The 13225-nt window shown below is 40.9% G+C and overlaps 1 protein-coding gene across 1 annotated transcript; it reads left to right on the top strand.

Annotated features, from left to right (window-relative positions):
• Nucleotides 1-1444: 1444 nt before the first annotated feature.
• Nucleotides 1445-11600, top strand: LOC105022192 (zona pellucida sperm-binding protein 3). Its single transcript, XM_010890398.5, has 8 exons — nucleotides 1445-1943; nucleotides 2133-2251; nucleotides 7041-7144; nucleotides 8301-8478; nucleotides 10345-10663; nucleotides 10848-10930; nucleotides 11082-11182; nucleotides 11487-11600. Exons 1-8 carry the CDS (start codon nucleotides 1506-1508, stop codon nucleotides 11543-11545), a joined length of 1401 nt encoding a protein of 466 aa, XP_010888700.4. The 5' UTR covers nucleotides 1445-1505; the 3' UTR covers nucleotides 11546-11600.
• Nucleotides 11601-13225: the final 1625 nt, after the last annotated feature.

Genomic DNA, 13225 nt, shown 5'->3' with positions numbered 1-13225 from the left:
CTTTCTTCACAATCCCCATCATTGCCTAACACTTCTGCTATTTTGCTTGTGCTAGTAGTAGGCGCACGTTCCTGACTCTGCTCTGCAGGCACTGCTAGTACCACTAGTGTTAGACCCAGCCGGGCCAGGTGGTGCGACACCCTCGTCTCTGTAGTGGGGTTCATTTTATAGATGTGGCTGCAGTCGACTCTGGGGACCTTTTTGTCCCGTGGATTCTCATACCCACGTTTCCATGTTTGTGTTTATCAATTCTTTCTCTGTACTTGTTTCTCTGTACTTGTTTCTCTGTACTTGTTTCTCTGTACTTGTTTCTTTGTACTTGTTTCTCTGTAATTGCTCGCATTAATTTTCCTCTCGCTGTCAGCGTGGGTGATGGGGAAAGGGCGGAGTGGCAGTGAGACCCAGTCAAGAGAGGAATAGATCAATGGGCCCGTGGCGGAGAGAGTGGGTGACGATCCGTTGGGGCGGCCACATTTTGAAATCTGCCCCGTGTGGCCCACTGGCCCACATGGTTATCATACCAAAATATCACAGATCTTATTGTAGCCTACATAGTCCAAATCATCATAAAAAGTTGCCAAACTGAAATAACTATTTGGGCGTTGTATGTTAAATTGTGCCCTCTGAACTAGCTGTGTTGTTCAGAATCAGACCCACATTTGTGCATTTTTGTGATTGCTGTGAACTCACATTTCTACCTGAAACTATGCCAGTGGCTCTTGAGAATTGGTAACCTTTTTGGTCACCAAACTGGTTAGTAAATTATATAGCAGGTCAGTCTTGTATTCATGTGTGATCTTGTGTATGTTTGACCGCTGATTTGACAGGTCTTTCTGACCGATGCACTGCATGTCAGTTTTGCAAGTATACACAGTGTGAGGTCATTCACCCAGACAGCCTACCTTTTGCTCACTTTATCTACCCCCATGTGAAAACAAAATAACTTGTGTTTTATTTGAATTCATTAGAAATAAAATAGATTAAATAAATAAAATAATTTATTTACATTTGAAGGCAAAATAAGAAAGTTTTAAGGCAAAATTGGAAAGTATTTCCCTTAGCACAGTATACATATGTCATATATCATATTTATATGTTGTTTGAATGCAATACATCCACACAGCAGAAAATAATGTCTCATCTGATATATGGTTACAATTGTAATTAACAAATATACAAATGATCCTTTTGTGGCATTAATACAAAAACCATAGCCAACATACATATTAAGGAATCCAACAAGTTTATTTCTGATGAAATAACAGTAATATTAACAACAAACTTTTATTTACTTTGAATAGTCTTCTATTATAGGATCCGTGACAACACATTTGATTGGCTAAAACCTGAATCTTCAGAGCTAAAGGGGAAACAATCCAATGAGCAGGGGGCGGATTTCCAATAAGTAAATAATGCTTCCTCCATTATAAAAGTGGGTGAAATACCTTCATCCTTCTCACAGCATCCAGGCCACATTGCAGGTCACCTGTTTTTAAACTGTGGCAATGAAGTGGAGTGTAGTTTGTCTTGTGGCAGTGGCCATGCATGGCTGTCTGTCTGATGCTCAAAGTAAATATCCACCGATTAGACCGTTGTACCCACCCAAGAATAGGAACCCAGTGAAGATCCAACCAAAAGAACTCATCCAGAGTAAGCAACAATTTGAGACACCACTGGATTGGACTTATCCTGCTAATCCAGTGCCAGAGGCCAAGGTTTATGGGAGATCAGAGAGAAGAAGCCCTGTGGCTGCCAATTCAGTGGTCATTTTTTGCAATGAGAACATGATCCATGTCGAAGCAAAGCAAGACCTGCTGGGGATTGGAGAGCTTATCCACATTGATGACCTCGTTTTGGGAGACTGTGCTCACACTGGATTTGACAATGCCAATAATGTGATCATCTTTCAAGCTGAACTTCAGGCCTGTGGCAGCTTTCTAACAGTATGTATTATAATGATGAAAAAAGACTTTTGAAATATTTGTATTAAGCAAAATGACTATTTTATTAAGCTAAAGGAAAGAATAACTAGAAATGGGTCCTATGGCATAACAATCCAAGTGAAGATATTTCATTACCTTTCTGTACCTGATTTTCATGTGATTATGCATTCACTTTTTGCTGTTTCTCAGATGACTGATGCCTCGCTCATCTACAGCTTTATGCTAAATTACAAACCCAACCCTCTGACATCCACCACCATCATCAGGACAAATGACGTTTCCATAACTGTTGAGTGCCACTATCCAAGGTAGGAGAAGCATGGCTGTGTCCAAAAAGTAAAGTGATCCTGACTTTGGTATATATGCAGTCCCAGTCAAAAACACACCTACTAATTCAAGGGTATTTCTTTATTTTTACTATTTTCCACATCGTACAACTCCATTTCCAAAAATGTTGGAAAGCTGTGTAAAATGTAAAAATAGGATGCAATGATATGCAAATCATTTAAACCCTATGTTCAATAGAATAGAGTACCAAGACAACATATCAAATATTGAAACTGAGAATTGTTGTCTCTTGAAAAGTATATGCCCACTTTGAATTTGATACCAGTAACCATTTTCAAAAAAGCTGGGACAGAGCCAACAAAAGACTGGAAAAGTTGTGTAATTCCAAAAATAAACATGGTGAAACATCTTACAAGTGATTAGGTTGATTGACAACTGGTCAGTAACATGATTTGGTATTAAAAGAGCATCCCTGGGAGGATGAGTCTTTCACAAGTAAAGATGGGTTGGGGTTCAGCTGTCTGAGAAAGACTGCGCAGGTAAATAGTGCAACAATTTAAGAATAACGTTTTTCAATGTAAAATTGCAAAGAGTTTGGGGATCTCATTATGATACATAATATCATTTTAAGATTAAGAGAATCCGGAGAAATCTCATGTACGTGTGGGACATGGCCGAAAACCAATATTGGATGGCTGTGATTTTCAGGCCCTCAGACGGCACTGCATTATAAACAGACACGATTCTGTTGTAGACATCACTGCATGGGCTCAGGAACAATTCTGAAAACCATTGTCTGTGAACACAATTTGGGCAAAGAAGAGGCCATACATAAACCATACAAAAACAAGATCCAGAAACACAGCCACTTTCTCTGGGCCCAAGCTTATGACGCAAAGTGGAAAATTGTCCTGTGGTCTGACAAATCAATGGATCAAATCAAACGAATCATGGATGCCACGTTATCCGGGCTAAAGAAGAGAGTGACCATTGTTAATAGCACACCGTGTTTTGTGGATTTGGAGAAGGCATTCGACTGTGTCCCTCGCGGCATCCTGTGGAGAGTGCTTTGGGAATATGGGTTCCTGGGTCCTTTGCTAAGGGCTGTCAGGTCCCTGTACGACCGAAGCAGGAGCTTGGTCTGCATTGCCGGCAGTAAGTCAGACATGTTCCCAGTGCATGTTGGACTCCGGCAGGGCTGCCCTTTGTCGCCTGTTCTGTTCGTAATTTTTATGGACAGAATTTCTAGGCGCAGCCAGGGGCCGGAGGGTGTCAGGTTTGGGGACCACACAATTTCATCTCTGCTCTTTGCGGATGATGTTGTCGTGTTGGCCCCTTCAAACCAGGACCTTCAGCATGCACTGGGATGGTTTGCAGCCGAGTGTGAAGCGGTGGGGATGAAAATCAGTACCTCCAAATCCGAGGCCATGGTCCTCAGTCGGAAAAGGGTGGCTTGCCCACTTCAGATTGGTGGAGAGTGCCTGCCTCAAGTGGAGGAGTTTAAGTATCTAGGGGTCTTGATCACGAGTGAGGGAAGGATGGAACGGGAGATTGACAGACGGATCGGTGCAGCTTCTGCAGTAATGCGGTCGATGTATCGGTCTGTCGTGGTGAAGAAAGAGCTGAGCCCCGAGGCGAAGCTCTCGATTTACCGGTCAATCTACGTCTCTACTCTCACCTATGGTCATGAACTTTGGGTCATGACTGAAAGGACAAGATCCCGGATACAGGCGGCCGAAATGAGCTTTCTCCGTAGGGTGGCTGGGCGATCCCTTAGAGATAGGGTGAGAAGCTTGGTCACCCGGGAGGAGCTTAGAGTAGAGCCGTTGCTCCTCCACATCGAGAAGGGTCAGCTGAGGTGGCTTGGGCATCTGTTTCGGATGCCTCCGGAACGCCTTCCCGGGAAGGTGTTCCGGGTCCGTACCACCGGGAGGAGACCCCGGTGAAGACCTAGGACACGCTGGAGGGACTATGTCTCCCGGCTGGCCTGGGAACGCCTCGGTGTCCCCCCGGAAGAGCTGGAGGAAATGTCTGGGGAGAGGGAAGTCTGGGCATCCCTGCTTAGACTGCTGCCCCCGCGACCCGGCCCCGGATAAGCGGAAGATGATGGATGATGGATGATGGATGGAATATGAAAAAAATAAAATAACACAAATGGAATCATGTAGTAACAAAAAAGAGTTAAACAGATTAAAATACAATTTATATTGTAGATTTTTCCAAGTAGCCATACCTTGCCTTGATTCTTCAAAGTAGCCCCACTTTCAACCAGCTCAACCAGCTTCATGAGGTAATCTCCTAGAATGCATTTCAATTAACAGGTGTGCCTTGTTAAAAGTTAATTTGTGGGATTTATTTTGTTCTTAATGTGTTAGGATGAGTATACAAAGGGTGACAAGGTAAGGTGGGTTTTCAAAAGACCATCAGTATGTCTATCAGGCTCATGCGCAGACCCCAGGGGGGACATGCATTGTGCCATCGGATTGCGTAATGCGCCAAACGTCTGTTCTGCTGCCTGCGTATATCAGAGGAGCCCTTTTATGTAATTTTAGACCATGCTCCTTGAATGGTCTGTGCACGGCCCTGATGTCTTTGCTGTAGTAGTCCATATTAAGACAGGAACCGCTATATAAAAACTCACAATAACCTGGTTGCATAAGTGTGAACACCCTTAAACTAATACTTTGTTGAAGCACCTTTTGATTTTATTACAGCACTCAGTCTTTTTGGGTAGGAGTCTATTAGCATGGCACATCTTGACGTGGCAATATGTGCCCACTCTTCTTTGCAAAAGGGCTCCAAATCTCCTGTGCAAAGCCCTCTTCAGATCACCCCACATATGTTAAATTGGATTGAGGTCTGGGCTTTGGCTATTCCAAAATGTTAATCTTCTACTGGTGAAGTCATGCTTTTGTGGATTTGGATGTGTGCTTTGGGTCATTGTCATGCTGAAAGGTGAACTTCCTCTTCATCTTCAGGCAAAATTGCCTGGTATTTGGAACTGTTCCTAATTCCCTCCACCCTGACTAAGGCTCTGGTTCCAGCTGAATAAAAACAGCCCCAAAGCATGATGCTCCCACCACCATGCTTCACTGTGGGTATGGAGGTCTTTGGGTGATTTTGGAATTTTGGCCAAAAAGTTCAACCTTTGTTTTATCAGAACATAACATATTTTCCCATAGCCCATTCATATAGCCCAACATAACCCCATAGCCCATTCATATGAAGAATACAGGAGATTGTTGTTACATGTAGCACACAGCCAATACTTGACAGAAATTCCTGCAGTTCCTTTAAGGCTTCTTGGAAGCTTCCCTGACCAGTTTTCATACATTTTGGAGTGACACCCAGTTCGTGGTAATGTTTCTGTTGTGCCACATTTTCTCCACTTGATGATGACTGTCTTTGCTGTGTTCCATGGTATATCTAATGCTTTAGAAATTATTTTGTACCCTTCTCCTGACTGATATCTTTCAACAATGAGATCCATCTGATGCATTGGAAGCTCTCTGTGGACCGTGGCTTTTGCTCTGAGATGCAACTAAGAAAATGTCTGGAAAATCCTTTTATTCTCATTTTTCCCCTCCAAGATTTCAGTTTGTTTTTCAATTGAAATGTTCCCATTATAGGTCACATTAAAAGTGGAAAAAGTTCTGACATGATATATCTTTGTCTCATTCTTTTACATCACAAAAACCTAGCATTTTAACAGGGGTGTGTAGACTTTTTATATCCACTGTATGTCAGTCAATCTGGAAAATTTCAGGACTTTTTAAAGTCTTATCATGCGCGGTCTCAAATGCTATCAAAAGCTATGATGAAACGGGCACTAATGTGGACTGTCACAGGAAAGGAAGACTCTGAGGTACCTATACTGTAGAGGATGAGTTAATTTAAATTGCCAGTCTCAGAAATCAACAATTAACTGCACCTCAGATTGCAGCCCAAATAAACGCTTCACAAAATTCAAGTAACAGACACATGTCAACATGAACTGTTCAGAGAAAACTATGTGAATCCGGCCTTCTTGGTTAAATAGCTGCAAAGAAAGTACTACTGAAAGACAGCAATATGGAGACATTTCTTGCATGGGCCAAGAGACACAAGAAACTGACATTAGACCAGAGGAAATCTGTCGATTCCAATTCCAAATTTGAGATTTTTGGTTCCAACTACCGTGTCTTTGTAAGACATAGAGTAGATGAATGGATGATCTCTGCATGTGTGGTTCCCACTGTAAAGCATGGAGGAGGAGGTGTGATGGTGTGGGAGTGCTTTGGTGGTGACACTGTCTGTTTAGAATTCATTCAACCAGCATGTCCATCACAGCATTCTGAAGCAATATGTCATCCCATCTGGTTTGCGCTTATTGGGACTATCATTTGTTTATCACCAAGACAATGACTCAAAACACACCTTCAGGCTGTGTTAGGGCAATTTGACCAAGAAGGAGAATGATGATGAAGCATCAGATGATTTTCACAATCACCCAACCTCAACCCAATTTAGATGGCTTGGGATGAGTTTGACAAAAGTGTTAAGGAAAAGCAAGGGCATACGTGGGAACTCCTTCTAGACTATTCCAGGTTTAATGGCTTAATTTTGTCATGCAGTACACCTTGTGGAAGCATCTTCATTTGTTATGTTCCTCCACTAATTTATTCAGGTTTTTCACCCATCTGTAAAAATAGTTATACTGTATATCCAGATTTCATTGTTTTCCACATGTATGATTACTCAGTTAAAGACAACAGATTTCAAACACAATGTTTTATTTACAGTCTATAAAACAATCCATCTCTCTTTCAGGAAACACAATGTGAGCAGCATGGCCCTGATCCCAACCTGGACCCCATTTTCATCTGCTAAGTATGCAGAGGAGTTCCTGTACTTCTCCCTGAGGCTTATGACTGGTAGGTAAGGATAAACTGTAGACAGGGTTCACTCCACTAAGAAAAAAATGCTTGAGAAAATGCAGCTACCGTACAAATCATGTCAGACCATTTTAACTAGATAAACGAATGGCTCATTTTTCAAAAGTAAGTACACTACCATTCAAAGGTTTCGGGTCACTTAGAAATGTCCTTGTTTTTGAAAGAAAATCTAATATTTTATCCATGAAAATAACATCAAATTGATCAGATCAGAAATACATTGTAGACACTGTTAATTTCATAAATGAGTGTTGGAGCTGGAAATGGCAGATTTTATGTGGAATATCTAAACGGGTGTACAGAAGCCCATTGTAAGCAAATATCAGTCCTGTGTTCCAATGGCATGTTGGGTTTGCTAATCCAAGTTTATCATTTTAAAAGTCTATGTGATCATTAGAAAACACTTTTGCAATTATGGTCCAGAACTGAAAAAATCTGGAGCATCAGCAATTTTGATAATTGGCCTTCTAGGCAGAGTTGCAAAGAAAAAGCCATGTCTCAGACTGGCCAATAAAAATAAAAGTTTAAGAAAAAAGTGTTGTGGACTTAAGTCTGAGGTGTTTACTTCACCAAGAAGAACATTTGTGTATTTTCCAAGAAACAAAAACCTTTTCAGTTTCAACATTTGAATATATTGTCTTGTTACTATTTTCTATTGAAAATAGGGTTCAAAATGTGCACATCATTGCATTCTGTTTTTCTTTACTTTTACTGTGTCCCACAATAAAATAAAATATTCTAATAAAAATAAGAATATTTTGTGGACCATTCCTATCTCTACAGTATTCCACCAAAATAACTTCAAGGTGATGGCGATTTGTCTTATTACATGATTTGAAATGTGATTGGTTTTCTAAACACAGTTACAACCCCCATTATAATGGTGTTTTTCTTTCCCAGAGAAATCATCCACTTAATGTTCATTTAAATATTGTTGGTTTCTATTATTTCTTTAAACGTGTAAAAAATATTTGGCTTGTTTTCAGTCTTTACACAATCAAAAACTAAATATTCAGTAAGGGTGTTAAGATATTTTATATGCACTGTCATTTTTAGTTTAAAAGCAGCCTTTACATTTTTATGACACTAATGTTGGTACGCATCGCAAATATAATGTTACAACTTCTCTTGGCAGCCGACTGGCAGTATGAGAGGGACAGCAACGAATTCTCATTGGGTGATATTTTGAATATTGAGGCGTCTGTCATGCAGTACTTCCACGTCCCCCTGCGTGTCTTTGTGGACAGCTGTGTGGCCACTCTGGAACCCAATCCAAATGCCAGTCCAAACTATGCCTTCATTGACAACCACGGGTAAGGGGAAATGTTCAGTAAATATCTGTAAACAATGTTGCTACATAATTAGGATTTTTTTCTTACATCAATTGAAATCTCTCTGAAGACTACTTTGGTCTACTTTGGTTTATTTTATTCCTTTTAATTTTTTATAATGTAAAAACAGTGTCTGACAACCTTTTCACATCTCTCTAAAAATGATTTAATAATTGAATTATTTCACTTTATGTCAATTTAGAATTTTCAAACCACCCCTTAATTAAACCCTCTTGGCCTTCTCATTACCAAAACAGCTTAAAAGTTCAGATTACATTCTATAAAAAAATTTATAATAATATTGGAGGTATTTTAAGTGTTATGTGCAATTCAGGCCTTTACATTTGAAGACTAAAGGTAAAATATAATACACATTGATTTGTTCATTAACATCCGATTCCTATAAAAACTATTTGATAATTTAATTTATTCACTTTACAGGCTTTCAGAATTCTCAAACACCCAGTTAACCCCAATCGGCCTTCTCATTGACAAAACGGCTTAGAAGTTCAGAATAGTGTTAGAATAATATATTTCTATTGTTCAACTCAGGCCTTTATATTTGGAGACTAATGTAAAAATATATATTTTTAAATAGATTTGCATTAATGAGCATTTTGAGGAAATTGAGGTAAAATGCATAACATCTGATAAAGATGTATAGCGTTTATCAGATTTTCACACCCAATTCTGAGAGTGGGAGAAGCCTCTTTTGCAAAAAGGTCAGAGCAATGTTGAACACAAAAGCAATAAACCACAAGGGCAGGGTTTCTTGGTGGGAGAAAGTGTAAAAAAGCTCTGTTTGAGAACAGATATGGCACAGCAGGGCAAATTAATATTTTGACGTCATAGCTGCAACGACTACATTTCCATCTAGTGACATATCAAGGAGCCAACAGTGAAAACTGGATAACACAAGAGGAGAAGCAGACACCTCTGATATCCAGGAATGGAGAAAGAAAGGTTTAAGTTGTTAAACACTAGCCTAAAATGATAATAAAGTAGTCTTTGTTGTTGTGCAATTTAGCATTAAGGATATATATTTGGGAGATCTTTTCGTAGTAACATGTTAAAGAAATAATTGGATGGGTGCAGTCAGTCAGAGTGACCAGTAGCTGAATCAGATATGTTTTTACATTTTCGTAGCTGATCAATAGGCAGTGGTCAAACCAACCGAACAAAAATTAGAGATGATTCTAAAGGTGACTAAATGGTTTTTGGCTCTTAAGGATTTCAGGCTGAAATGTTGCAGAGAATACTGAGGGAAGATGTTTCCTTTTAGGCTTCTGAGAATAAGTAGGCAGTTGAAGAGACACTTTAATGTTAGAGGAAACAAGCATTTTCATATGTAAATGTATATCCATGATAAATATAAAATATATATGAATTAATTACAGAGTTTATAATCTGCATTAGGTGAAAACAATGCAACTTTAAACAACATTTTGCAACCATCCACAACACCAAAGTTGATGTAGAAATTCTATATTCCAGAAACATAGTTGACACTGCATTCCTCACAACAGATGTGCCACATTTCTTTTTTTGTTTTATTGGTTTTCCTCATTTTCCATTTTCCAACAGTGTAGTGACCTTATCTTTAATAATTCACCATATATCAAAACCAAAACCCACTCCTTTTTCTACTGTATAGTGAATGTATTTTTAGCTTTATGCAAATCCTTGACTGGAACATCTAGCACGTAGGCTTTACAATGAGGATCTACCCTGTTTTTGAGTTGTCCATCAAACAATCAATGAGTTCACAATCATGTTAATAAATGTGAGCCCTCTTAAAGCTTGTCTTGTCCACTGCTACCCTGTCCCTGCTCTTCCTGTCCCCCACAGGTGTCTGATTGATGCCAAGATCACAGGTTCCCACTCCATGTTTATGGCTCGTTCAGAAGACCACAAACTCCATTTCCAGCTGGAGGCTTTCAGATTCGGCAGTCAAAAAACGGGTAGCCCATCTCAAATCTACCACAAACCCAGTAACCCAATGACAACCCACAAAAAAACCCCGTACATATCTCCCAGGGCCAGGGGGACCAAACATCCTCATGACAGCACCCTGGGTAACCAACATCTTCCCCGTGAACAAAACCCGGATGGCAGAACTCCTGTTGATATCACAGCTCACACATCTCCTCCTAAGCAACATGACATGGTGAGTAAATCCATTCAATTTCATTCTACTTTATTTATCGTTCATGGGGGAGTCATGGAGGTGGGCAGAAAGAGTACTACAGAAGCATGTTAGATTTTATTGTAGATATTTTATACTCTTTTGCTAGTTAGTTTGTCTAAGTGGTGACTGTAACATTAACAGTGTTCTCGGTGAATCCCAACAGATCTACATTACCTGTCACTTGAAGGCAGCCAGAGTTTCCATGCCCATTGACTCTAATTACAAAGCCTGCTCATTTGTTAACACGTAAGTGCGTTTGTTTAACACCCGGGTCAAATAAATGTTACCTTAATTTAATCATTTTTCTTTAAATGTTTAAAATGGCATGACTGCACATCATGCGACATATGACGTTATGCTCTGTCAATACTGTAACACCTGTTTGATTGTTTTCTAGGTGGAGAGAGGCTGGCGGGAATGATGGAATGTGTAACTGCTGTGACTCCACCTGTGGCACCAGGAATGCCCGTGACGTCACCAGGCCCAAAACACCGGCATGTATGTATGAGGAACCAAAGCCCTAATTTGCTTGATAACAAGAATGTGACAACCACTGGCAGTAATGTGTTAATGTCAAAACTATTTGAGGAGAATACATTTGCATTTCTCAAAGGTTAATGCCAGGGTTTGCTGGTCTCCTGAAATATATTTTGGAAAGTTTTTAACATTTGAGAGCAGCTTAGCAGTCAGTGGATGTTAATGTTCTTTATTCATAGGTAGCTGACTGTGTTGTCCAGCAGCTGAAGGTAGATAATAAATATAGATAATGACTCTCCTGTCCTTGTCTGTGCTCTCTCCTCAGATACATGGGAAGGAGACGTTCAGCTCGGTCCCATCATTATCTCAGAGAAAGTTATGTGAATTCAAACCCTGCCATTTGCATGACCATTAAAATAAACATTGTTGATGGTTCATCCTCATCTGTGTCTTCATTCCTGCTGTTGATGCCATGCATTCATTAATGAAAGGGGGAAAAATTGTGAATTTAATGTCTTGTTGAGGTTGAGCTTGTGGTGGTGGATCGACAGGCTCACAGAAGACTTGTGTGAAGATGTCTGCCAAGCTCACAGAGGACCATGTGAAGATGTCTGCCAGGCTCACAGAGGACCATGTGAAGATGTCTGCCAGGCTCACAGAGGACCGTGTGGAGATGTCTGCCAGGCTCACAGAGGACCAGGTGAAGATGTCTGCCAGGCTCACAAAAGACCATGTGAAGATGTCTGCCAGGCTCACAGAGGACCGTGTGAAGATGTCTGCCAGGCTCACAGAGGACCAGGTGAAGATGTCTGCCAGGCTCACAGAGGACCATGTGAAGATGTCTGCCAGGCTCACAAGGGACCGTGTGAAGATGTCTGCCAGGCTCACAGAGGAATAGGTGAAGATGTCTGCCAGGCTCACAGAGGACCAGGTGAAGATGTCTGCCAGGCTCACAGAGGACCAGGTGAAGATGTCTGCCAGGCTCACAGAGGACCGTGTGGAGATGTCTGCCAGGCTCACAGAGGACTGTGTGAAGATGTCTGCCAGGCTCACAAAAGACCATGTGAAGATGTCTGCCAGGCTCACAGAGGACCGTGTGGAGATGTCTGCCAGGCCCACAGAGGACCATGTGAAGATGTCTGCCAGGCTCACAGAGGACCATGTGAAGATGTCTGCCAGGCTCACAGAGGACCATGTGAAGATGTCTGCCAGGCTCACAGAGGACCATGTGAAGATGTCTACCAGGCTCACAGAGGACCATGTGAAGATGTCTGCCAGGCTCACAGAGGACCGTGTGAAGATGTCTGCCAGGCTCACAGAGGACCATGTGAAGATGTCTGCCAGGCTCACAGAGGACCATGTGAAGATGTCTGCCAGGCTCATAGAGGACCGTGTGGAGATGTCTGACAGGCCCACAGAGGACCATGTGAAGATGTCTGCCAGGCTCACAGAGGACCAGGTGAAGATGTCTGCCAGGCTCACAGAGGACCAGGTGAAGATGTCTGCCAGGCTCACAAAAGACCATGTGAAGATGTTTGCCAGGCCCACAGAGGACCTGGTGAAGAAACAGAGGTTAAAGTTCTGAGTGTGACAGAGCGGCAGACTCAACTGGCTAAGGGACATGTGGTGTTGATATCATGCTTCATTTCCAATGGGCGGACAAAACCAATCCATAGAGGGATGTTTTTCTAAATACACTGAATTTGTGTAAATAAATTATAGTCACATTGTTAGAGTTTTGTTCAAATTTGGTGATTTTTTTTGTGCAATTTCTTTATGTATTTCTCATTACATTTACTGTGTGGAAAAGGATTAGTGTAACAAATGTGATTAAAAGATGCCAACCAATTGATGCTTGATATAAATTCCTTGCATGCAATGGGAATAAATTAGTGTCACATGGCTACATTGCAGTCAATGAAAAAAGATGAGCATGAACTCATTTATAATTGAGTCAATTTAAATTTCAGTGATTGAGAAATCTAAGAATTAACTAGTTGTTGTGTGCCATGTCACAAGAAATTCATTGTTCAGAATGACGCTATGTTATTCGGTTAATTTGAT

This window comes from Esox lucius, chromosome 19 (genome assembly GCF_011004845.1).
Source record: "Esox lucius isolate fEsoLuc1 chromosome 19, fEsoLuc1.pri, whole genome shotgun sequence".
Classification (NCBI taxonomy): domain Eukaryota; kingdom Metazoa; phylum Chordata; class Actinopteri; order Esociformes; family Esocidae; genus Esox; species Esox lucius.
Note: the sequence above shows the minus strand (reverse complement) of the source record. Positions and strands in the feature narration are given on the sequence as shown.

What these genes read in the sequence shown, in the direction of transcription:
- LOC105022192 (XM_010890398.5), top strand. Translation starts at nt 1,506, where the DNA reads ATGAAGTGGAGTGTAGTTTGTCTTGTGGCAGTGGCCATGCATGGCTGT. An exon ending in GCCTTCATTGACAACCACGG is followed by an intron (nt 8,479 to 10,344) that starts GTAAGGGGAAAT and finishes TGTCCCCCACAG; the next exon opens with GTGTCTGATTGATGCCAAGA. An exon ending in GCCTGCTCATTTGTTAACAC is followed by an intron (nt 10,931 to 11,081) that starts GTAAGTGCGTTT and finishes ATTGTTTTCTAG; the next exon opens with GTGGAGAGAGGCTGGCGGGA.